The 25,738-nt window shown below is 44.0% G+C and overlaps 1 protein-coding gene across 1 annotated transcript in view; it reads right to left on the bottom strand.

The window, feature by feature from the left end:
• The window catches only part of LDLRAP1 (low density lipoprotein receptor adaptor protein 1), a 982,852-nt gene that overhangs the window by 628,808 nt on the left and 328,306 nt on the right, over window positions 1-25,738 (bottom strand). The window contains exon 2 of the mRNA XM_044060079.1: window positions 17,420-17,562. Coding sequence (XP_043916014.1) covers window positions 17,420-17,562 — 143 coding nt within the window. The remainder of the gene's footprint in view (window positions 1-17,419; window positions 17,563-25,738) is intronic.

Raw genomic sequence — 25,738 nt, 5'->3', positions numbered from 1 at the left:
AAAGAAAGACTGAAGATGGGTGGCCTAATGGTTAAGGTGTTGGCCTTACAAACATAAGGTGCGGGGTTTGAGTCTCACAAGGGATAACTGGCTAGGCTTAAAATGGCTAGCAAGGGCAGTTAGCTTAGTACTAATCTATGAACCTAAGAAATGCTCAGAGCACAAGGAAAGGAAGAACTGTAAAACAGAATGCCCAGAAAAGGGAGTTTTCAGGTAGGGGACCAAAATCTGTTTTCCTGTTTCCACATCCAAAATAAAGTTCCTTGCCAAATGGCAAAGACCATATGAAATCAAAGGGAGTGCAGGAGGCAAACTGCAAAGTTAGGCAGCAGATGTGTCAAAAAATCTATTACGTAAATGTAAAATCCTGGAGAAAAGTACAAACAAGCATGACCGACATGCTGTCCTAACTGAAGAACTTAAATGCTTACTCTCAATCCCTCCAATGGTAACAGAAAAAGCCTTTCCAAGCCTCAAAAGCATTTAGTGCAGGAGTCTCTTCAGGAAGACAGATTCAGAATTAAACAGGGATGACAACTCTTAAGGATCATACAGAAACAGGCTGACTACCTCTCCTGGGACACAGGCCCTTCTGGGTACCAGAAGCTCAAAAACAAGCTGCGAAAGAGAAGGATACAGAATATGGTAGTTGTGTACTTCACACTGTAGCCTTTCATCCTTGTCCATCTGGCAAGACTTAAATCCTCAAGCCACTTGTTGGATCAGAGATCACAAGACTACTGATCTATCCTCAATCTCCTCCAACTGTGTTCCTACTTATGTACCAGTAGGTCAAGCTCCCTTAGTTGTGCTGCCAAAGGTACAGTGAAACAAGTTATAAACCTTAAACAGAAAAAAAAAGACATGCCCTTCTGGTCCTTTAGTACTCGAAACCTGAAGGAGAAAAAGGGCTGGGGTGTCGTGCTGGACAGAAAAGGATGAAAGGGGATCCAGCTTTATAGCAAATACACAACTACTGTAACCTATTTGCCAGCTGTAGTTAGACACAAGGGCAGGGCTCTTAACTGAAGTGACCACCTTCCATGTGGAAACAGTTTCTGGATCCTTTTGTTATTTTGATGTGGTAGGTCCCTGAAGGTTAACTCTTCACTCATTTGCATGTAACCAAGGCAAAATTTATTGCACTGTGACCATTCTGAAGTGGGTCTGACAGCACTGGTGACCCCCCCCCCAACTTAGAAATTTTAGTTACATAAATGAAACATGCCCTCAACATTGTTCATAACTTATTCAAAAAAGAACCACCTACTCCACAACAGCAGATGTTGCCAACATATTAGCTAACAAATTCAGTGTCAACTTCACAACCAAAATGACTATTCGATGCCCACTTATCCTCGACTCTCACAGACCCCCCCCCCCCAAAATCACTCAACATGTACTAAAGGTGCTCTCGCACTAAAAATACTTCTTCCACAAGACCTGATGATACACCTGGCTGTTAACCAAAAAAGCCCTGTCAAGAGTCATTCAAACTATTTAAAATACAGTTGTGTAAACTTCCCATAAATGTAGATGTTTCAGTCTATTCACTGTTGCAGTCATTATATTCGGGTTACCTGCTTGCAGGTTGCCCTCAGTCAGCCTGATTAACAAAGTTTTGGGTCCTGCGTCGGTTGCTGTGCCTTCTTCCACGATGCCAGGTCGTCAGGGGTATAAAACATGCAGCTGATGCCATTACATCAGTTTTTCTTGCCCCAGATGTCAGGTGCCCCTCTAATGGGAAGCAATTAAACATAAAAGCACAAAGATATACCTCCAACAAAAAAGTAAATACACCAAAAGGGTTTTTAAGCATAGTAAAGAAAGTAGAGGTATAGCCAAAAGAAGTTAGGGGGTTGGAGGGAGGGTAACCAGGACTACAACAGTGAACACACTAACATCTACATTTATGGTAAGTGTACACAACTGTACTATGTTCTTCGTGTTTCACTGTTGCAGTCATTACATTTGGGTAGATTCCCAAAGCTATGGTTGGGAGGAGAGTTTAGATAGCATCAGGGCCAGCTATAAGCCCTGCAAGACTGCAGCGGCAGAGCCAGCTCTGGATTTAGAGAAAATTGGCAAATGATAATGCTTGGTGAAAGTATGTACAGAACTCAAGGTAGCAGCTTCTAGGATGTCCCTGGTAGGGACGCCTCTGAGAAAGGCTGTAGAGGTAGATGCAGCCCTGGTGGAATGAGGTCTGATCCCCTGGGGATAGGTTTTCCATGGTGCTTATAGCATAAATTAATGCAATGGCTTACCCATTTAGAAATGGTTTGCTTTGAAATAGCCTTCCCCTCTGCCCCTGCAGCAAATACTACAAGCAGTTCAGATTTCCTTTGAGGTTTAGTCCTGTCCAAGTAGAATCTAAGTTGTCTGTGCACATCTAAGGAATGCAGTATCCGTTCCCCTTTATTCTCTGGACTGGGAAAGAAGGTTGGCAAATGAATGGACTAATTAAGAGCCACACTGGATACCATCTTGGGCATGAAGGATGGATTGGTTCTGAGGGACACCATGTCCGCATGAAAGATGAAAGGCTCCACTGCCATAACGGCCTGTAATTCAGATACCCCTCTAGCTGAAGTGATTTAGGAAAGCGGTTTTCCAAGAAAGAAATTTTAAGTCTGCAGTAGCAGCTGGCTCAAAAGGAGGTAGAGTGAGTTTCTCCAAGACAAAACTAAGGTCCCAGGCTGGGTTTGGAGTTCTCTTGGGTGGTCTCAAATTTTTGGTCCCTCTGAGGAACTGCTTGAGCAGTGGATGAGAGAAGAGGGGAGGTTCTGTGTTATAATGAGCTGAAATGGCTGAGGCGTGGATTTTAATGGAAGAAAAAGACAGGCCCTTGTGAAGCATCTCAGTTAAGTATTGTAAAATCTGAGGTAAATTAGGCGCTGCTGTGCTCATCACTTGAGACTGGTTCCAGGCACAGAATTTTTTCCAGTTTTTCAGCACAAGATTTTCTAGTACTACGCCTCCTTGCCTCTAAGATGATATCCATCACAGGTTTGCTGAGGGATGGTAAAGGAAAGGAAAGATTAAGTAATTAGCCAGGCTGCAAGGTTCAGTGTTTGAAGCAGAGGGTGCAGAATCTGGTTCTCCTGCTGAGACAGCAGGGAAGGAGTCTGAGGCAGGTGCCATGGAGATAACCATGACACACTGTGCAGGAGGCGGTACCAGTGCTGGCACGGCCAGTCTGGAGCAATCATAATCATCCTTGGTTTGTCCTGTTTGACTTTTAGTAGTACTTTGGAGAGCAGAGGCAGAGGGGGGAAGGCATAGAGCTGAAGGACAGAGCATCCACTTTCCAGGCTTGTTTGTGGGAAGTCCTTGTGCAAAATTTGTCCAATTGGTAGTTCTGGAGAGAGGCAAACAGGTCTATATATCTGGGCTCCCTCATTTGTTTGTCAACGTGTTGAAAATCCTTGGTTCCAGTTTCCATTCGTGTGGGTCCATGAGGTTTCTGCTTAGTCCGTCTACCAGTGTATTTAATTTTCCTGGCAGGAATTGAGCTTGTAGGTGCACTTGGTAGCACAAGGCTGTGTTCCACAATGCCATGGCTAGTCTGTAGAGGGGGTAAGAATGTGTACCCTCCTGCTTGTTTACGTACCACATAACAGTGGTGTTGTCCGTCTTTACCATTAGTTGTCCTGGAAGAATGTGGTCCTTGAAGGCCGTTGAGCATTCTGTACAGCTAACATTTCTTTTTGATTGATATGCAGGTGCATTTGACTTGGGTTCCATTTGCCTGAATGCACTTCCCTGCCAGGTGAGCCCCCCCCCCCCCCCCCCCCATGCACAGTCTGATGCATCTGTTAGGGTTTGGGTGGCAGGCCTCTGCCCACCAAAGGAACACTAGGCATAGGCAAGGTATGATAGGAATCATTGTTTCTAGGTCTTGAGAATGTTGACACCATAGGCTTTTTAGATACCACTGTAGTTTCCTCATATGCAGTCTTGCATATGGAATTAGAAGAATGCAGGAGGCCATGAACCCCAAGGCTTGCAGTATTTGTCTTGCAGATAGCAGGGTTTTTGTGGCCACTTGTTTGAAGTAGGTTGGCAAATGAATTTGCTTTTCTCGTGTGAGGTAAGCCATCTGGGAAGATGTATACAAGCTTGCTCCCAGGAATACAATTTGTTGACAGGGTACCAGGTGTGATTTTTTTTCGTTTATGGTGTACCCCAGACAAGTTAGAACCCTTTTTACAAAGGCCAGATGATTCAAAAGTATGTCCTTGCTTTCTGCCTGAATTAGACAACTGTCCATGTATGGGTATATTTGAATATTTCTTTGCCTGCAAAATGCAATAACTGGAGCTAGGCACTTTGGCTTATCTACTGTGCCCAGGGTATTCACAAAGTGCAGTGCAGAGAACTAATAGCACTAAACGTTGGCATCTTCTGCAAGATTCCCTGATGGGTATGTGCAGGTATGCTTCTTTTAAATATAGTGTTGCCAACCAGGCATCTTTGCCTAGCATAGAAGTAATTGGTGAAGAGTCAGCATCTTGAATTTTGGAATCTCCAAAAAGGTGTTTAAAGTAGACAGGTCCAGGATAGGACACCATGAATTGTCTTTTCTGGGTACCAGGAAAAGTCTTGAGTAGAAACCTTGTCCCTTTTCCTCTTCTGGTATCATTTGAATAGCCCCCATGCTTGAGAGAAAGTACTTGTTTTGGGGCCTCTGCCCATTGATTTGGGGGTAGGTCCAGCCACCCACTTGGTGCTGGCAATGTGTGGAAGTGAAATCTGTATCCCAGGGACACTATTTAAAACCCATTTGTCCTAAGTAATGAGTTCCCAATTCTTTGCATGAAGAGCAATCTTTCCCCCCAAAGGGGCAGTCAGTTGATAAGTGCTTGGAAATTTTAAAAGGAAGTCATTGAGACAGTTTACCATAGGGGGAGTCTTATTATTCACAGCCTTGGAAGTGGAGGCTCCCCACTGCTTAGTTCTGCGAGTCCCCTGGGACTGAAACCTGGGGTTTTTGCTGTGTCTGGGTTTGGCTTGAGAAGACCTAGAAGGGGCTGGAAAGGACCAACTCTTAGAGGGCCAGTGCCTACTAAATCTAGGAGGCTGAACTTGTAAAAAATCTTTAACAGTTTGCATATATTTAGCTTTATTTTCCATCTTTTTAAGAACTTCCTCAGCCTTGTTGCCAAACAGGCGGTCCTGATTTAAGGGAGCATCCAACAATTTAGCTTTAACATGATCAGGTAAAGACTGCTCCTTAAGCCAAGCATGCCTTCTGAACACAGACCAGTAACAGCAGCCCTGCAAGAGGCGTCTAATGAATCAAAACCACACTGCAAAGTATATTTTCCAACTTGTTCGGCAGAATGCATTAAATCCTGTAATTCTTTACTTTCCACACAGTCAGGAATCAACATCATTTTCTGTTTAAACAGTCCAATAACATGTTGCTGATATTTTAACATATGAAACTGGCAGTTTAAAGCCCTAATGGCCAAGGTTGCACAAGTGTAAACCTTCTTACCCCCCATCTATCCAGCGCCCTGGAGTCTCTATCAGAAGGGGTAGGATTTTTAGCAGTAGAAGCTTTAATACCCTTGGGCTCCTGTGAAATCGTCTCTGGATCTGCAATAGGATTTTTGAAAAGGAACTTGTGGGACTCTGGGACCCAGGGACCCTGTAGTATCTGTCAGGTTTTCTGGGAGCAGGAGGCAGGGAATCAGGGGCCAAACTAGTTTCCGAGAAAGCATCAACAATGTCTAGTACAGGAGGAATAGCTAAAGGCCTATGCTGAGGTAGGAGAAGGAAATCCCTAAGCCTCTTTTTTTTTTTTTTTTAAATAAGAAAAATCCTGGCTTTCCCAGTGGAAATGCTCCCTTACAGTATGTAAGGTTTCCCCAAAAGAAGAATCCTCAGGAGGGGAAGCAGGGGGAACAGAGTCCTCTGCATCACAATCCTCATAAGTGGGTAAGGACAAATCCAGATCATCAGAAGAGTCAGAAAACACAGAATCCTTATCAGAAGATTCATAACCAACCTCAGTCATAGGTCTCTTGGGGGGGGGGGGGTTGGCTACCCCTGATTAGAGTTATTAGATCTTCAGCCATTCTCATTTGTTTTTTTAGGCACAGAGGCCTGAGCATGTGGCCTAGGCGTCTGTTTTTTACACATGGATCGCGATTTAAGCCTAAGTAATGAAGGAGGTGTCGATTTAATATGCAAGTCCGTAGGCCCGAACACACCCTCACAAGCCGGTGCCAGCACAACAGCTCAGGACTGATCCAAGGTAGAGGCATCCGCAGGTTGCATAGTTGAAGCACCTCGTGGCATACTGGACTCCAAATGGGTCTCAGTAGAGGCCTGCGAATCAGAAGTAGCTGGTATCAGGGGCTCCGAAACCACCAGAGTACCGGCGAATGGGCGACTGGCTTAGGAGAAGCATTGTCGGCAGCTTTGGACCTCGGCAGCCTGTCTCTGTCTTTATCTTTGCGTTTTTTCAGAATCCCAGTAGTCGAATGGCTAACTGACATTTCTGGATAATTAAACCAAGAACCGAAATATTTAGAGGCAAAAATATACTGGACAGTGCGCTGATATTAAAGCACAAAACCAACAGCAAGGTACGTTGTGGTCAGGGCCTAGGCAAGGAATACAGTACGAATGAAAATCTTTGAGGTATTTGCTTTCCACAAGTAATGCAATTATTAACTTTTACTGACATCGGTAAGGAACAAGAAAAAGTTTACCCAACGGGGTACTTGACTTTAGTTGAAGACTTCGGTTCTGAAAATCAAAAACGAAAATTTCAGGAGTCGGCCGACAGGCACTTGCGAACTGCTTCTGCTTCGGGCACCGCACGGCAAGAAAGACTGATGTAATGGTGTCGGCAGCATGTTTTATACCCCTGATGACCTGACGTCATGGAAGAAGGGACAGCAACTGATGCAGACCCAAGGGACCCAAGACTGTGTTAATCAGGTCAACTGAGGGCAACTTGCAAGCAGATAACCCAAATGTAATGACTGCAACAGTGAAACACGAAGAACATCCAGAGTTTAGTCACTGGCTTCATCTCCAAAATCTGTTGCACAGCAGTGGCGATACCACTCTACAAGGGTTACCCCACCACTAACCCCAGGAATTACATGCCCATCAGCCTGAATAATCTCATATGCAAAATCATGGAGCATATGACCGACCTGATTACGTAGGACAAACATGTCAGACTACATCTACAGCTTTTTTGCTTTGAAAAAGCTGGAGCTTGTACATACTGGACCTAGATAAAGTACAGTTTTGTACCTACCATAAATGTAGATGTTCGAAGATCCACATTGCTGCAGTCCTTACATATGGGTAGTCCGCTGTCCTCGGTCGGCCCGAATACCAAAGTATAAGGCTGACGTCGGTCAAGGCGCTTAGAACTGACATCAGAACGTCAGGGTACAAAAGCGCATGACCGACGTCATACCCTCAGTCTTTTCTTGCCCCAGACGTCAGAAGGCCCTAAAAAGAAAGGCCAAAACCAAAAGACAGCAAAAAACCAAGTAACCACCCCTGCAGTAATCCTATTTACAATATTTACAATATTCACAACCCAAACCACACAACCGCCTCTAACTACAGAGGGAAGGAGGGAGGACTGCAGCAATGTGGATCTTGAACATCTACATTTATGGTAGGTACAAAACTGTACTATGTTCTTCATCTCACATTGCTGCAGTCCTTACATATGGGTAGAATCCCAAAGCAGAGGTAAGGGAGGATGGCAAAACTACAAAGCATTAGGAGCTGCCAAAATGCCCTGTAAAATTGCAGTGGCAAAACCAGCCCTAGATTTAGAGTAAAGTGGAAGGTGGTAATGCTTAGAGAAAGTATGCACTGAACTCCAAGTAGCTGCCTCCAAAATATCTTTAGTTGCCACCCCTTAAAAAGCTGTAGAAGTGGCAGTAGCCCTAGTGGAATGAGGCCTAATCCCAGCTGGAATCACCTTACCATGATGGGAATAACAGAAAGCAATACAAAACCCAATCCACTTAGAAATAGTTTGTTTTGAAACAGGCTTGCCCTGAGAACCCAAAGCAAAAGAAACAAATAACTGCTGAGACTGCCTGAACCCTTTAGTTCTGCTCAAATAATATCAACTGCCTGTGTATATCCAAAGTGTGCAAAATCTTTTCGCCTTTATTTTCGCGATTTGCTTAGATAGTAGGCAAATGAATAGTTTGGTTTAATGCCACACTAGAAACCACTTTAGGCATAAAGGAAGGATTAGTGCAAAGATACCCTATCCTTATGGAAAATTAAGAAAGGCTCAACCGCCATAAGGGCCTGTAATTCAGAAACCCTTCTTGCAGAGGTAATGGCCAACAAAAAAGCAGACTTCCATGATAAATATTTCAACTCGGCAGTAGCTGCAGGCTCAAAAGGTTGTAGAGTGAGTTTCTCCAACACAAAATTGAGATCCCAAGCAGGAGTAGGAGCTCTACGTGGGGTCTTATATTCTTTGCCCCTCTAAGGAACTGCTTAAACAAAGGATGAGAAAACAATGGTGGGTCACAGTCATAGTGAGCAGAAATTGCTGCAGCATGAACCTTAATAGAGGAGAAGGACAAACCTTGTCCAGTAACTCAGTAAGATATTGAAGAGCCACACTTAAATTAGGCTTAGAAACATCAAATTCCTTTGCTGTACTCCAAAATAAAACCTCCTCCATTTATCTGTACACTTTCCTTGTACTAGGCCTTCTGGCCTCCAAAATAACATTCAAAACTTGCTGTGGAAGCTGAGACCCTCCAGGGTTTAAAACAGAATATGCCAGGCTGTTAGATGTAGAGAGTGAAGTTTGACATTGAGTAAATGACTGTTCTCCTGAGACAGCAGGTGTGGAATCGAAGGCAAAGGCCATGGAGTCTCCTGTACCAGACTTCTCAGTAATGGGTACCAGTGCTGTCGAGGCCAATCTGGAGCTATTAAAATCATCTTTGGCTTGTCCTGTCTGACCTTCAGGAGTACCTTTGGGAGGAGAGGCAGAGGTGGAAAAGCATACACATGAAGATTGCTCCAATTGAATGAGAGAGCATCCACTTTCCAAGCTGTGGGATGAAACCTTTTTGTGCAAAACTTTGGCAGCTGGTAGTTTAGTGGAGAAGCGAACAGATCTATGTCTGGAGTTCCCCATAACACTGTCAATTTCTGAAATACATGAGGATCCAATTTCCACTCGTGGGGATCCATAATTTGTCTGCTCAACACATCTGCTAAGGAGTTCTGTGCTCCCGGCAGAAACCTTGCCTGAAGATTTAGCTGTAAACTGAGATCAGTCTCCCACAAAATCATTGCTTGTCTGCATAGAGGATAAGAATGCGTTCCCCCTTGCTTGTTGATGTACCACATGACAGTTGTGTTGTCTGTTAGAACCAACACCTGCCCTGGAAGAAGTAAATCCTTGAAAGCTATTAATGCAAATTGGACTGCTAACATCTCCTTCAAGTTGATATGTAGATGTTGAAGTCTGGCAGGCCACGTGTCTTGAACCCACTTTCCATTTAGATGAGCTCCCCAAGCTTTGTCTGAGGCATCTGTCGTTAGAATCTGACTCGCCTCTGGCCGGGTCACAGAGAGTCCCTTGTTTAGGTGACATTCCTGAGCCCACCACAAAAATTCCTTTTGAATGCAAGGTATTATCTGAATGACAGTGTCCATATCTTGGCAGTGCTGTGTCCATACATTTTTGAGATACCATTGTAGCTTCCTCATATGCAGTTTGGCATTGGGAAGTACCAGAATACAAGATGCCATGAACCCCAAGGCTTGAAGGACTGTCCTTGCAGTCAGCCTGGACTGATGAGACAATTGATGGAAGTAAAGAGAAAGATTCTTTTGTTTGTCTGGGGTCAAAGGCCATCTGGGATGCTGTATTCAGTCTCACACCCAGAAAGCACATGTCCTGAGAGGGTACTAGACTGGACTTTATTTCGGTCACAGAATACCCCAGGCATCTTAGCACTGCTATCACATACTGTAAATGATGAAGAAGTTCGTCCTTTCCTTGGGCCAGAATCAGGCAATCGTCCAAATAAGGATAGATCTGTATTCCTCTTAGCCTGAAGAAAGCTATCACTGGAGCCAGAACCTTCGTGAATACTCTGGGCAGTAGATAAGCCAAAGGGCAATGCAGAGAACTGATAATGAGAAGTCCCAGCCCGAAAACGCAGATACTTTCTGCAACTGAGCCTGATAGGAACATGAAGGTAAGCCTCCTTGAGATCCAGAGTCACCATCCAGTGATCTTTGCCCAGCAGAGGTAAAAGCTGTTGTAACGTCAACATTTTGAACTTGGGAATGTCCAGATATGTGTTGAGGATAGATAAATCCAAGATTGGTCTCCATGTGTTCCCTTTCTTTGGTACTAGGAACAGGTGAGAATAAAATCCTAGGCCCACTTCTGGCAGAGGGACCTGTTGTATGGCCCCTATTTGAAATAGCAGAGAAATTTGTTTGTGAGCCTCTAGTCTTTGCTGAGGAGGAACGTCCGGCATGCCTTTGAAAGGAGGCAAGGTATGGAAATAAAACTTGTAACCTCGGTGTATGATATCCAATACCCATTTGTCTTGGGTAATCAAATTCCAATTTTCCTTGAAGAGTGCCAACCTTCCTCCCAAAGGAGCTGCCAGGCAAGAAGGGTCTGGCAGCTGAAAAGGTAGGTCATTGGGCCTGTTTACGAAAGGACTGGCCCCTGCCCTCACCCGAAGATTGTGCAGGAGAACTCCCTGTTCTAGGTCTGAAAGAACTCTGAGCTCTGCCCCTACCACGTCTAGATCTACCCCTAGACTGAGAATCATAAGAAGGATACGTCCACCCCTTAGCAGGCCAATTCCTACTAAACTTTGGAGGCTGCACTTGCAAAAAATCTTTAACAGCCTGCATGGACTTAGCCTTGTCTTCCATTTTCTTCAAGACTGACTCCACAGGTGAACCAAACAACACATCAGACTGTAAAGGAGCATCCAAAATCCTTGTCTTAACATGGTCAGATAAAGTCTGATCCCTCAGCCATGCGTGCCTGCGAAGAACTGAACCAGTGGCAGCCACCCTAGACGAGGCCTGTACAGCATCAAAACCACATTGTAAAGAATGCTTACCCACCTGCTCTGAAACATGCACCAAATCTTGTAATTCTTTACACTCCATGCCTTCCGCCAGAGCATCCACCTTAGACTTCAATTGAGAAAGAAGATAGTTTTGATATTTCAACATATGAAACTGGCAATTCAAAGCCCTCATAGCTAGGGTAGAAGATGTATAGACTTTCTTTCCCCATCTATCCAAAGCTCTGGCCTCTTTATCTGGAGGAACCTGATTTTTTACAACAGAGGCCTTGACACCCTTAGGTCCCTGACTAACAGTTTCTGGGTCCACCCTAGGACTCTTATAAAGATATTTATGAGCCTCAGGCACCCTGTAATACCTATCCGGTTTAACAGGAGCAGGAGGCAGAGAATCAGGATTAAGTGAAGCCTCTGCAAACACATCTTCCACAACATCCAGAACAGGAGGTATAGCCAAGGGCCTATGCTGGGGCAAAAGCAAAAATTCCCTAAGCCTTTTCCTGGAATCAGAGAAGTCCTGACCTTCCCACTTAAAATGTTCCCTCATGGAATGAAGAGTCTCTGAAAAAGAAAAATCCTCTGGAGGAGAAGCAGAAGGAGTCGAATCATCTGCATCAGAATCAGAATAAGGAGAGTACTCCTGCAAGTCTTCAGCAAGACTCAGAAACATCCAAGCCTGCTCAAAACTTCCCAACTCTGGCTCCACCCTAGGCCTCTTATCAGGAGGGGACAAAGAACCTCTAATCAGAGTAATCAAATCTTCTGCCATTTTAAGCATGTGCTTCTTGGGCACAGACCCTGCTGCACTAGGAGAGACCCCAACAGAAGCTAAACCTGGCCTGCCTCTGGGAGAAGCCTTGGAAACAGAAGGAGAAGGCCTAACCACCCTAGGAAGGGAGGGGAGTACAGTAACCTGGGAAGCCCCTTCAGCCTGACCTGCCTCCTGAGAGGCCACATCCTGCAATATCAAAGTCTCCCCCTGGGACTCCAGAGAAGCCTCCGTCGGAACCACCGGTTCCACTGATGCCTCTAAAGAACCGACGTCCGGAACGGACGACTCTTCTTGCCTGGGTTTAACTGCTTTGTCTTTGCGCTTCTTTGAAGAAGCGGGCGCCGGAGAATCCGACGGCATATTATAATTGCATCGCTTCCCGAAGACCAGCCTAGCACAATCTAACCTTCGCTTAATAGTGCGCTTATTGAAACTAGCACAAAAGCGACACCCAACAACGTCGTGCTCAGGCCCCAAACAAGGAATACACAAAGAATGATAATCCCTATGCGGTATCCGTTTCCCACAAGAAATACAGTTATTCACTTTTTCTGACATCCGGTAAAACACTGAGGCAAGAAAAAAACAAAATATTCCCAACGGGTACTTAGCCAACTTTGATTCGGTCTGAAACTCCGAACTCGAAAAATTTCAGAACGCCGAACGGCACTTGCAACGCTGCTTCTGCATCGGACCATGCAGCAAAAAAGACTGAGGATATGACGTCGGTCATGCGCTTTTGTACCCTGACGTTCTGATGTCAGTTCTAAGCGCCTTGACCGACGTCAGCCTTATACTTTGGTATTCGGGCCGACCGAGGACAGCGGACTACCCATATGTAAGGACTGCAGCAATGTGAGATGAAGAACATCTACTTGGAAAGAGTAACACAAGCTATAAACAGTACCCATGTAGTACATACTGCATACCTTGACCTGGTATGCCCCATGCTAGTATAATTAGTAAGCTGAATGGATTAAAAATAGATCCCTGTGTGAGAAGATGGACAAAACTGACTGAAGGCTAAAATCCATATGTTGTGGGTAAGCAGGTGCCTCTAAAAAGCAGAAAGGAAACCAATTATGTTCCTCAGGATTTAGCACAGGGACCCCTTTTGTTTGGCATATTTTTTTCTGACCTCCAGACCACAAATCAAGACCTCTGGCTAGCAGAAGTTTAAAAACTGTAAATATAAAGTCCTTGTCAAGTCACCTCCTGACACCCAAGCCTTGCAACAAGAACTTTACTTGTAAACCTCTGATGTGCCAACGGTCTTAAATTCATTAAGTGTAACATTGTTGCATTTGTTAAACTAACCCTCCCCAGAAACCAGACAGACAACACCCCACTCCAGCAAGAGAAAGTTAAAAACCTTGGCACTTGAGTTAATTACATTTCCTTTTTCACACAGTCAAGTCTTACTCAACTGTTCATCAAGGGAATATATTCCAGATGCAAAAAGTTCACTGTCCCCTTATATCCATTACCGATTATTGAATACAGTGACCCCTTTGGAATGTTCCTCACTACACATATCAAAACTAGAAAGACCCCAGAGGACACTACCAAGGTCACTGGCTTAAAAAACATAAGCTACCAGAAAAGTCTGGAAGATGTTAAATAAACCAATACTTAGACTCCCAAGGGGACATGTATGCTTGCCTTCCAAGCCATTAGGAACCCAGCGGTCTTGGATATTTTGTATCATTACAAATTGAATAAGCTGCAAAAAATACAAACGGGTAACTAGATCTTCACCAACAGATGAAACAAGGTGGAGAAAAAGGTTCATTAGTCACTGCCTTCCTTACCTCTGGAATAGACTACCACTGCAAATTAAGTAGTGTGATACATTATCTTCCTTCAAACTGTAACTTGAGAGTTGAAGTATTCATTCACAAATTCACTCTTGGCTTAACTAGCCTGACCCTCAGAAGAGTTCAGCCTGTGGGTGGGTACCAGCAAGGTGTAAACAGTCACAAGCCTCAACAGCCTGATTTCCCCATTATCCCATGATGAGACTGTAGTACTCCCAAGTCAGTGGAAGGATAATTTAGGGTCAAACAACAAGCATTTCCTGTTATGGGGAGAATTACAAGTTTATTAAATTAATTAAGTGGTCATGTTCCTGAGGTGACATGCAAGGTGTACAATATGCTGCAGCACTATAGCTTCTGGAGTTTACGACAGTCTGGTTGGGAGTAATTCATGAGCAAAGTTTGTTTCTACAGCCCTACTTTTATTTACTTTTCAAATTGACATACCATCCAATTGATTATTAGACCAAACTAAACAGACATGCAACTGGGCTGTGACACACATAACTGGATTCTCTCAAAAGGCAAAGGAAGCCTCTAGGCACGTTATTTTACTAGGCTATGTGCAGCGTCTCACTGCAAACTTACAGATGTCTACAGATTTTAGCTTGTAACGTTCAGCACTCAAATCATGCCTGCAAAAAGGCAGCGGGAGAAAATTCTACTCAACTATTCAGTCCCTTTTTCTGGTGAGAAGCAACCCTCCTGCAAAACAGATCTTGGCCCATAAAATTCTCATTCCCAGTGGAGATTCCTCAAATCTAGTGGTCTAGTGGGATCAACACCAAAATTTAAAATTGCCAAAGCCAATAATTTTCAATACGTGCAAGTTCCATCCTCTGTGAGGGAAGGGATCTCACCAACGGCAAATAATTTACCAGCCAAAGTGAGGGCATCCACAAAGTCAGCCCCATCCCACTTCATCCCAGAGAGAACCAACAATCACTGACTCCAGCATATACCATACCGGTAGTGTCACCCCTAAACTTGGGTCCAGCTGAAACAGAATTCAGACCAGCACAGCAAAAAATATTAAAACTTTAATGCAGAAAAAACTGAATATAGGAGATAAGCACTTTCAGGCCGAAGCCCTTATTCATACCTACAACTATTAGTCCACCTTTGCAATTTAACAAAATCTCAGCCAATTAAGAAAAAAACAAAATCAAAAATGGGGTCTACACCCCTTTAACATGGGTCTCAATGGTATCACACCATTCAGCCCGGGAAAGGAATCCACCCTCAGGCTTGGGGCTAACTGCCCTAAAAGGCCATTTTAAGCCTAACCAATTACCCCCATGTGAGAAACAAACCCTGGACCTTCTGTCTGCAAGGTAAATTAAGTAAATCTTGACCCCCTCAAGCTCATGTGCTGAAGCTGTACAACCATAAAACTGAAGACATGTCTAGAGTGAGCTTTAACATGCTGGGCAAGCACACATTTAGCTCAAAATCTTGTATCACTTAAATGCTGAAGGATACATTCCTTCAGCATCCAATTCATCTTGCCGACAGAAAATGCAGAATTTGCAAGTAACATTACAAATTAGATTTTTGCTATGGCAGTTCACATACAAATTCCACACACACACACACACACACACACACACACACACACACACACACACACACACACACACACACACACACACACACACACACACACTAATGAGCTTTAGTGTTCCCAAGGACAAGTGCCAGTCTTGCACACCACCAAAGTTCGTGGTTTAGGAAGATTAATATCCTTGCATAGTAGCGCCTTCAAATTTAAATTCTTGAAAGAGAAAGTGGGCACCTCCCCCCACAATCCTCTGCATATTCTAGTTTGTCAACAAAATTTTCCAATTATTCTTAACCACATCACAAATCCGTTTCATGTTATTGTACGCTAGGATAACTAAGGTGGGTTGACCTGTTTGCACCACATTCCTTCCCTCTCCACTCTGCTCTTTGCCATTACACCAAGGTTGTCCACAAGTAGCTGTTAAGTTTCTGCACTGAGTGTAGACATCACGCATCTCAGACTTCTTATAACCACGAGCTTCAAAATGTGAGAAGAGTTGATCAACTTCTTGCTCAAACACAGTCACTTGTACACAACCTTTAAAAAAAAAAAAAAAAAAAAAAAAAAAATATCAGTGTTTGCCCTATATTAGGGAACACATCGGGGGCACATACCATCTCTCATCAAGAGACTATTCCTCCAGCAACTCTTCCCATAAAAACCTTGGTTTCAATATTGTGTGAATCCCTCTTACATAATTTAATATCTACAAAATGATGCATGCATAGTAAATATTAGGAAGTCTGTAGTATCTTCCAAATACCGTACAAACTGTTCCAGTTGTTCCACAGTACCAAACCACAAAAAAAAAAAAAAAAATCAAAAAATCTTTTACAGAATGGCATAAAGGCTCTCCATTCATTTCTCTCACTGAAAACCACAGTTCCCTCCCATTTCACCAACACTAAATTAACATAAGTGTTGGTGCATGCTGTTCCGATAGCAAGCCCTCCCCCACCGCTGCCAGTATTGTGCCCCATAGAAAATGGAATGTTATTTTCCAAGATCAGTTGTAGGAACAAACATCTGTAAAACTGAACATTGATCCCATTCATTACTTTAGATGAGAATTCCTTAACTGCTGCTATACCGTAATCAGTCTAAGGGGAGGGCCTTCTTAAATATGATCTAGTGCTCACTTGTATGAGCTGTGAAAACTGAAAGGGGATTCCAAAGTCAAATTTAGGCAAGGTGCAGGCAATTCAAGAGCCACTAGATTTAAATACCGAACAGTGTGGGTGGGAGGAGATCAATCAGAGCCAGTTAACCTGTCAGCTCTCAGGATTTTTTTCCATGTTCTTTAATACAAATAAATACTCCATTTACAGTCAAACAAATCAAATGTTTGATTCTTGGCCCTAGCCTACAACTTTTTTTTTTTTTTTTTTTTAAATAAAACAAAAAAGTATGCAAAGTGTAAACAAGAAAACAAAAAGGCCACAGAGCAGACTTTACATACTAACGTCCTTACTGGAGGAACCTGATTTAAAAGTTGCTAGGTAAAGACTGAAAATGTGCCAAGACCCTCAAATAAAACAAAAGAAACACACACGTCTGCTTGCTAACAGTGTAGGGCAAAACATTTTAACATAAAACATTATTTCATTTAAAATGCTTAATGCAACTTAAAGCAGTAAGAGAAGCAATGTGCATCTGGAAAGGATGTAAAGAATGAATGAGAGGCCAACAGCTAAAAAGATCTGCTCTTATCAAGATATAGTTGCAGATATTGTGATATTCAAATACTAGACACTGCAAGACATATAAAGCAGGCACGACACAATCTGGAATGTGTAGTTAAGACAACATATGCAAATCCAACAAATCGCTATCCAGCAAATCAGTAGATACTAAACCGCTGCACAGTACTTAGGTACTCTTGTCTTATACAGTACATATTCACCTAACTGCACTGTTAGTGGTCATTAAAATGGTCTCGTACTTCCTGACCCATCTTGACAGCCAAACAGTAAATCAGTGCATCCATATACTGAAACAAGACGTCCCACCTTGCAAGTCTGACAGTTTTACCCTAGAAGTATTATATATCCAACTATGGTTTTACAGCTGTTCTCAAAGACAAACCTCTACTGCGGAATATTTATACTTCTTGCCATCTAAATGTCACAAAAAAAGGTCTCAAAGTAAATTTTACCATTTTAAAACAAACACTTACTGTAGTTACTATTCTTTTTACAGCTGGAGCAGACATTTCTTCTCCCTTTGGTTGCTCCACTAAGGTCATACCCAGATACTTCAGGTTAAACAGCATTCCTTCCAACAATGTTTCTCTGGTGTCTGTCCAGTTCTCTGGCAGCTCTGGAGAAAAGCATACAAACAGGTCAATACTGCACCCACTTCCAGAAACTGAGTTACCACAGCAAAGAAAACAATTTTCTGACAAACTTCACCCCATTATATTTTCATAGCACTTTTCTACCACTTCAATTAAAAAACGAAAATTAACAAAGGGTAAACTTAAAAAACTTTAATAGTGCCATCAAAATGGCAGAGACACAAACACAGGAAGTACAACATTATTGAAAGGGGCAAAGTGTCCATCACTGCATCCACTGCATCTCCTTCCAGTAAAGGAAAAGGAATGCTACAAATTATAAAAAACACACCTCTCCCAGATGGAGGAAGTGGAGAGTTCAAATTGAAGAGTCTTGTACATTTAATTTTGTCACCGACACATTTTTAATGACCTCACCATATGCAAAGAAGAATCCATTTAAAAGTTATCCTGTTAGTCTGACTGTGCAATTGCCTGGTAAGAGATGTATTTTTATTTATACATTTTACCACAGTTTTTAACCGTAGCAAGAAAGGGATAGCTTGTAGGCAGGCAGATTTACGGTAAAACAACCAAATTATAAATCAAATTTTCACGATTTGTTGTTAGAAAGGGACAGATAGACGAGCAAACTCTAGCCATCCCATGGGACCTAGTCAAATATAAATTCAGACTGCAGAGTGCACAAACCACAGCTTATCTGAAAAATGCAGCTTTTGTGTGAATGGCACAACTGGTACTATAGATAAGATTGAAGACTACTGTACTTTATTTCATGTCTGTTTTTATACTATGTGTGATTTTTCACAGAAGTTGAACATTATCTTCTTCTTTAGAGTTCTTTAGTATTTGCAGATGAAAATGGATTTCTTAAAGAAGCCATTAATGATTCGCTGAATTACAAGCATCTTTTACAGTAGCAAGTGCTATGTATATTTAACACTTGATAACGGGTAAAGAATAGTTGTGTAAAATCTTACCATAACCATAGATGTCCTTCTCTTCCATGCTGCAGTATTTATTGGTGTGGGATGTGTGCATCAGGCGATCTGATGTTGGCTCCTATACAAAAGCTTTTGCCTGGCTGCTGTAGGTGTGTGGGACGTCACATGCAGGGCCATAAACCAGGGACCTTAAATGTGCCATCTGCATTCACAGACCTCGGTACTTGAAACCCAGAGGACTGGCCTGTCAAGAGAACAAGATGCCAACAAAGGGAACAAATGTCACTGTAATCCTGAACAGATGAGCCTTAGGGAGTGGAAGCAGTGGCCAGAGGTCAGACCCTGCAGTAAGAGAATAGGGGGTATGGAGGGTGGAAAGGAATACTGCAACATGGAAGAGAAGGACATCTACGGTTAAGGTAAGACTTTACATAACTATTCTGTGTCCTATTCCAATGTTGCAGTATTCATTGGTGAGGGAGAGTACCTCAGATTAGGAAGAGTAATGGGAGGAGGTAGAGGATTCTAGGAATCCTTGTACGATTGCTCTAGCAAAGCCTGCCCTGGCGACTTGGTCTAATTTGTAGTGTTTGGTGAATGTGTGAACTGTAGACCAGGTAAGCTGCTTCCAGGATGGAAGCTATGTCCAGGCCTTTGACGAAGGTCTTGGAGGTAGCCATGCCCCTGGTTGAGTGAACTCTTAGACCCAGAGATAAGACTTTGCCATGGTGTGAACAAAAAAGAATAGCTTTCCTGATCCAACAGGAAATGTTTTGTTTGAAGACTGCCTTGCCGAGAGCCCTGAGGTGAAAGGAGATAAGAGTTGGTCAGACTTTCTGAAGGACTTAGTCTTGTCTAAGTAGAATCTTAACTGTCTGTGTAAGTCCAAGGAATGAAGGATCCTCTCTGCATTGTTGGTTGGAGTTGGGAAGAAGGTAGGTAAGTGGATGGACTGGCTTAAGGATAGTTCATTTACCACTTTGGGCATAAAGGAAGGATTTGTGGACAAGGGAACTCTGTTATTATGGAAGGTGTTGTAAGTAGGGCAGGGCATGAGGGCCTGTAGTTCTGACACTCTTCTAGCAGAAGAAATGGTCACCAAAAGAATGTTTTTCCAAGTGCAAATTTGTAAGGTGGCAGAACTAGCCATCTCGAAAGGAGGTAAGGTGAGTTTTTCCAACACAAAGTTGAGGTCCCAGGGAGGGGGGGAGATGGGTTTTCTTGGTGGCCTAATATGTAGGACCCCTCTCAGGAAAAGCTCGAGGTCCCAGGGAGGGGGGGGGATGGGTTTTCTTGGTGGCCTAATATGTAGGACCCCTCTCAGGAAAAGCTCAACGTCCAGCCTGGAAAGCAGGGGTGGCTGTAAGGGTAAGCAGGCTGAAAGGTGGACTTTCACAGAGTAAGCTAGTTCAGCTTTAATGAGATCACAAACATAGCTAAGGAGTAGGGAGGGGTCAGCCTGCATTGGGTCCCTGTCCTTAAGAAGGCACTATCTAGAGAATCTTTCTCATTTAGATAGGTATGTCTTCCTAGTAGTTGGTTTCCTGGCCACCCTCAGGATTGAAAGCACGTCCTAAGAGTAGAGCTGTCTGTAATAGATTAGAAGTTGATCAAAGTGTTAGGTTTAGCATTTGCAGCTGAGGATGAATGAGATCCCTTTTGCTGAGAGACTAGGTCCACCTTGTGGCGATTGCCGCTAGCTAAAGAGTGAAGGGGGAAAGTACAGTTGTGTACACTCACCATAAATGTAGATGCTAGTGTGTGCTCACTGCTGCAGTCCTAACCACTGGGTTATCCATGCTGTGGTAGCCCGCAGTCGGTCCAAACACCAGAGTCAAGGTTGTGTGTGTCGGCTGCTGTCGCTTGCTTGGTGACATCAGGTCATCAGAGCTATAAAGGAGAACAGGCAATGCCACTACCTCAGTTTTTCTTACCTTAACCAAAGAAGTCCGTTAATTAGTATTAGTCCTGGGGTCAGAGACCTCCATAGAAATATGTACGTCTCTAAGGCAAGCAGACATCAGGGGGAAGGAGGGAGGGAAAGCATGACTACAGCAGTGAACACACTAACATCTACATTTATGGTGAGTGTACACAACTGCACTATGTTCTTCTTGTTTCACTGCTGCAGTCCTAACCATTGGCAAGATTCCCAAAGCTGAGAAGGGTGGAAGGTTAATAGAAACATAAGATCGGGTGCGCATGCCCTGTAGAATTGCAGAGGCAAACCCAGCCCTAGCTTTTGAGAATAGGTTCAGATGATGATGTTTGGACTGAAGTTCATGTGGCAGCTTCCGGAATGTCCTTGGTAGGTACCCCTATAAAGAATGCTGTGGAAGTAGAGGTTGCCCTAGTGGAATGTGTTCTGATTGTCCTAGGGAGTGGTTTTCCATGCAAGGAGTAGCAAAATTGGATGCAGTGTGCTATCCATTTGGAAATGGTCTGTTTGGATATTAGTTTCTCCTGTGCCCCTGTTTTAAAGCTAACCAAGAGCTGGTCAGTTTTCCTGAATGTCTTTGTATGATCCAGATAAAATCTGAGTTGCTTGTGCACATCCAAAGAATACAGTATCCTTTCCCCCTTGCTCCGAGGATTCAGGAAGAAGGTGGTCAAGGTGGATGGCCTGGTTGAGAGTAACATCCAAAACCACCTTTGGTATGAAGGAGGGATTGGTTCTCAGGGAGACCCTGTCTGCATGAAAGATGATAAATGGCTCAATGGCCATTAAGGCTTGAAGCTCTGACACTCTCCTGGCTGAAGTAATTGCCAGGAAAAAGGCAGTCTTCCAAGAGAGGTACTTTAGTTCTGAGAATGCTGCAGGCTTGAAGAGAGGCACAGTAAGCTTTTCTAAAACACAGTTAAAGTCCCAAGCTGGGATGGGCTGTCTTCTGGGAGGCCTGATATTAGAGGCTCCTCAAAGGAATTGTTTGACAAGATGGTGGGAGAACAATGGCTGTTCTGTATTAAAGTGTGCCGCGATGGCAGAGGCATAGATCTTTATGGAGGAGAAGGGGAGACCCTTATTTGAAAGCTCAGCAAGATAATCTAGAATAACAGAAATGGAGGGCAGATGTACGTCTGCCCCCTTGGACTGGCTCCAGGAGCAGAATCTTTTCCATTTTCCAGCACGAGATTTTCTGGCGCTGGGCCTTTTGGCTTCTGTGATTATGTCAAGGACTTACTTGCTTAGCATAGATTCCTTGTTGGTTTTGATGGAATAAGCCATGCTGAGAGCTTGAGTGTCCGAAGGTCTGGGTGCAGTATTGCACCCCCCCCCCTTCGGGATAGCAGGTGAGGCATCAGAGGTAGCTGCCAGGGAGGGCTGGTGAGATTGCCCCAGATAGGCTGCGCAGCAGTGAGTACCAGTGCTTTCTGGGCCAATGAGTATTGCTCTTGATTTTTCCTCCCTTATCTTGATTAATACTGTTGGAATGAAAGGTAGATGTGGGAATGCATACAGAAAGAGGGTATTCCAAGGGAAGGTCAGGGCATGGACCTTCCAGGCCAGGTGATGGTACTCCCTGGTGCAGAATTTCTGTACTTGGTGATTTAAATGAGAGGCAAAGAGGTCCACCTGGGGGGTCCCCCATGTGTGGGTAATTTGCAGAAAAATATGTCTGTGGATTTGCCATTCATGTGGGTCCAGCAGGTTTCTGCTTAGATGGTCTGCCAGGGTGTTGTTGATGCCCGGTAGGTACTGGGCTATAAGATGTAGTCCCCATGGATGAGGCCGCTAGCCACATGTTCATGGCTAGTCTGCACAGGGGGTAAGATGGAGTCCCTCCCTGTTTGTTGATGTATAGTCTGTTTTTATGAGAAGAACCCCTGGTTTGAGGTAAGGTTTGAAGGATGCCAGAGAGTTTTGTACTGCTACATCATTTCCTTTTGGTTGATGTGCAAGGGTAGTATTTGCATGTCCCAGAGACCATGGACGCATCTGCCTTCTAGGTGGGCGCCCCAGGCTATATCTGAAGCATCTGTAGTTATGGTCTGATATGATGGATGGAGGGGTGAATGGAAGTCCCTTGTTCAGAGCACAGGCCTGGGCCCACCAGAGGAACTCTGATCTTATGCAAGGGATCACACGCAGGGAGGTGTCCAGAGGTTGAGTGTTGACACCATAGGTTCTTTAGGTACCACTGAATTTTCTTTATGTGTAGTCTGATCAGAGGTACCAGGATGATGCATGAGGCTATGTACACTAGAGCTTGTAGGAATTTCCTGGCAGAGAGATGGGCTTGGGAGGCCAAAGTAGTGAAATTATTTGGTAGGAAACTGTTTCTCTAGGGACAGAAAAGCAATTTGCTGTTCTGTGCCTAGTAAGGCTCCCAGAAATATGACTTTCTTGGTAGGCACCTCAGTTTTGATTTCCTTTCATTGATAGTGAACCCCAGAGAGGAGAGTAGGGTTTTTACAAATGAGAGGTGCTGCCAGAGCAGTTCCTTGCAGTCTGCCGGAATGAGACAGTAGTCCAGGTAAGGGTAAATCTGTACATTGTTATGCCTGCAAAAGGCAATGGCAGGAGCTAGACATTTGGTGAATACTCAGAGCAGTAGATAAGCCAAAGGGCAAAGCAGAGAACTGAAAATGTAGTTATCCTGCTCTGAAGCACAGGAATTTTCTGCAGAATTCCCTTATTGGGATGTGCAGGTAAGCATCCTTTAGGTCTAAGGTGACCATCCAAGCTTTGTTTGGCAGCACTGGTAGAAGCTGTTTTAAGGTAAGCATTTTGAATTTTGGGATTACCAGAAAGGTACTGAGAAAGGATAGGTCCAGGATGGGTCGCCAAAGTCCCCTCTTTTCCTGGGAGCAAGGAATAGTCTGGAAAAGAATCCTTTTGCAACTTGTTCTGGAGGTACAGGTTCTACTGCCCCTAGGGATATTAGGTTATAATAGGTTTTGCACTTGTTTTAGTGCTTCTGCCCACTGGTTTGGAGGAAGGTCTGGGTACCCTCTTGAAGGTGGTAGTTCTTGGAAATTGAATTTGTACCCCTGAGCAATGATTTTTAAGACCCATTGATCTTTTGTTATAGAGTTCCATTTTTTTCTGCAAAGAGAGCGCCTTCCTCCTAGCTTCTGGTGGGGTGGAGGCAGGCAGAGATGGGAAAGGTAGTCAGAGTTTTTTTCCATACAGGTTTGCTTTTGAACTCCCTGCTCTAGTGCTTGAAAGGGGGGGGGGGGCATTGTTTTGTTCTTTGCTGGCCCTGAGTGAGCCCTGGTGGGTCTGCCCCTATAGGTTTTGCCGGCCCTGAGTGAGCCCTGGTGGGTCTGCCCCTACAGGTTTTGCCTTGTCCCTGCCTGTTTGGTGCAGGAAAGGACCAATGCTTAGAGGGAAATTTTCTGCTGAACTTAGGAGGTTGTACTTTACGAAAATCTTTGTCTCTTCCATCTTTAAGTACCTCTTCAGTTTTCTGTCTGAACAAGCGATCTTTGTCAAGAGGTGCATCCATGATTTTAGTTTCGACATGAACAGGCAGAGGTTGCTCCTTCAGCCATGCATGTTCTCTGATAACCGATCCTGTCACTGCTGCCCTGCTAGAAGCTTCTAGGGCATCAAATCCACAGTGCAAGGAGTGCTTTGTCACCTGAGATGAAGAGTACAGTAAAATTCTGCTCTCTTTCTATTGTTGGCAAAATCTGGAAAAGCAGAAATTTTCTGTTTCAAAAGTTCCAAAGTGTGCTGTTGATATTTAAACATATGGAACTGACAGTTGAGAGCTCATAAGTTGCAGAGGTATATACTTTTTTTTTTTTTTACCCAATCTGTCTAGGGCTCTGGATTCTTTGTCTTAGGGTGTAGGATTCTTTGCAGAGGTAGCCTCAACTCCCTTAGGTGCCTGAGTAATTACTTTTGGATCTGCCGTAGGATTTCTGTAGAGGAATTTATGAGTCAGGTTTTCTGGGGGCAGGCGGAAAGGTGTCAGGGGTGAGGCTGGATTCTTGGTAAACAATCTACCACCTCCAAGATGGGTGGGATGGCCAGAGGCCTGTGTTGGAGGTAGGTCCAGAAACTAACTTAGTCTTTTCTTGGATTGAGGGAAATCCATTGGATTCCCATCGGAAGTGTTCCCTGAGGGTGTGGAGGGGTTCCCCAAAGGAAAAGTCCTACGGAGGTGATGCAGAAGGAATAGATTCTTCTGCAACTGAGTCTTCATAGGCAGTAAGAGGATTTTCCTCTTAAAAAAAAAAAAAACAGAGGAGTCAGATTCCTCGGAGTCTAAATCCAACAGAATGTCTGGAGAAGGTTCCCTTCTCCTTTTGGCTGGAGTGGCCTGATTAACCCGGATGAAAGTGATGAGAACCTCTGCCATTTTAAACATTCTAGTTTGGGGGGGGGGGGGCAGAGTAGTGGAATGGAGACTTTTTGCTGTTTTCTTTGGAGTAGCTCCAAGTCTGGCCGAAGAGAATCCCTCAGTGCTGTAACAGTGTTAGAAGAGTGGGCAGTGGGCGAAAGCCTTGAAGTGAATTCCAAAGTGCAAGCAGTATCCCCGGAAGCCAGTGCCTGCGTAGCAGCTCCAGACCTAACTGAGGCAGAGACAGCCAAAGGCTCGTTAGATGCAGTCATCTGTGGCATACGGGACTCCAAAAGGGTCTCGGTAGAGGTCTGCAAAGTAAGAGAGTCTGGCATCAGGGGCTGCAAAAGCCTCTCACTGAATTCTGAAGAACTGACCAGCCTTTTTGCGGTGGTGTCAACGGGAGGCTTTGCCTTATGCGGTCTGTCTCTATCCTTATCTTTACATTTTTTTCGGAAGATCTGTGGTTTGCTGACTGACGGATGCCACATCGGTAATCGTAGATGGAAGATGAAAATAACTGGCTACAAACAGAGCTCTCTGACAAATAATTCTAGCATTAAAGAGGGCACTGAACAGACAGTGGGGTACATGATCTGGGCCTAAGCAAGTGCCACAGTAAGAATGCAAGTCTCTGCGTGGTATTTGCTTTCCACAGGTGAGACAGCTATTGACTTTTTCAGACATTGGTTAGTGCAAGAAAAAGGGAGGATCCCCAACAGGGTACTTAGCTTTAGATATTTTCAGCTGAAGTTCGAAATCTGGAAACAGCCGACCGGCACTGTTGATAAGTGCTTCTGCTACAGGCTCCACAGCAAGAAAGACTGAGGTAATGGTGTCGACATGCTTTCCTTTACAGCTCTGATGACACCGAGCAAGCGACAGCAGCAGACACACAAAACCTTGACTCTGGTACTCGACCGACTGAGGGCTACCACAGCATGGATAACCCGATGGTTAGG

The sequence above is a fragment of the Protopterus annectens genome, chromosome 1.part2, assembly GCF_019279795.1.
Source record: "Protopterus annectens isolate FY-2018-M chromosome 1.part2, PAN1.0, whole genome shotgun sequence".
NCBI classification, from domain to species: domain Eukaryota; kingdom Metazoa; phylum Chordata; order Ceratodontiformes; family Protopteridae; genus Protopterus; species Protopterus annectens.
The sequence above is the reverse complement of the archived record's forward strand: the minus strand, read 5'-3'. Positions and strand labels throughout refer to the sequence as shown.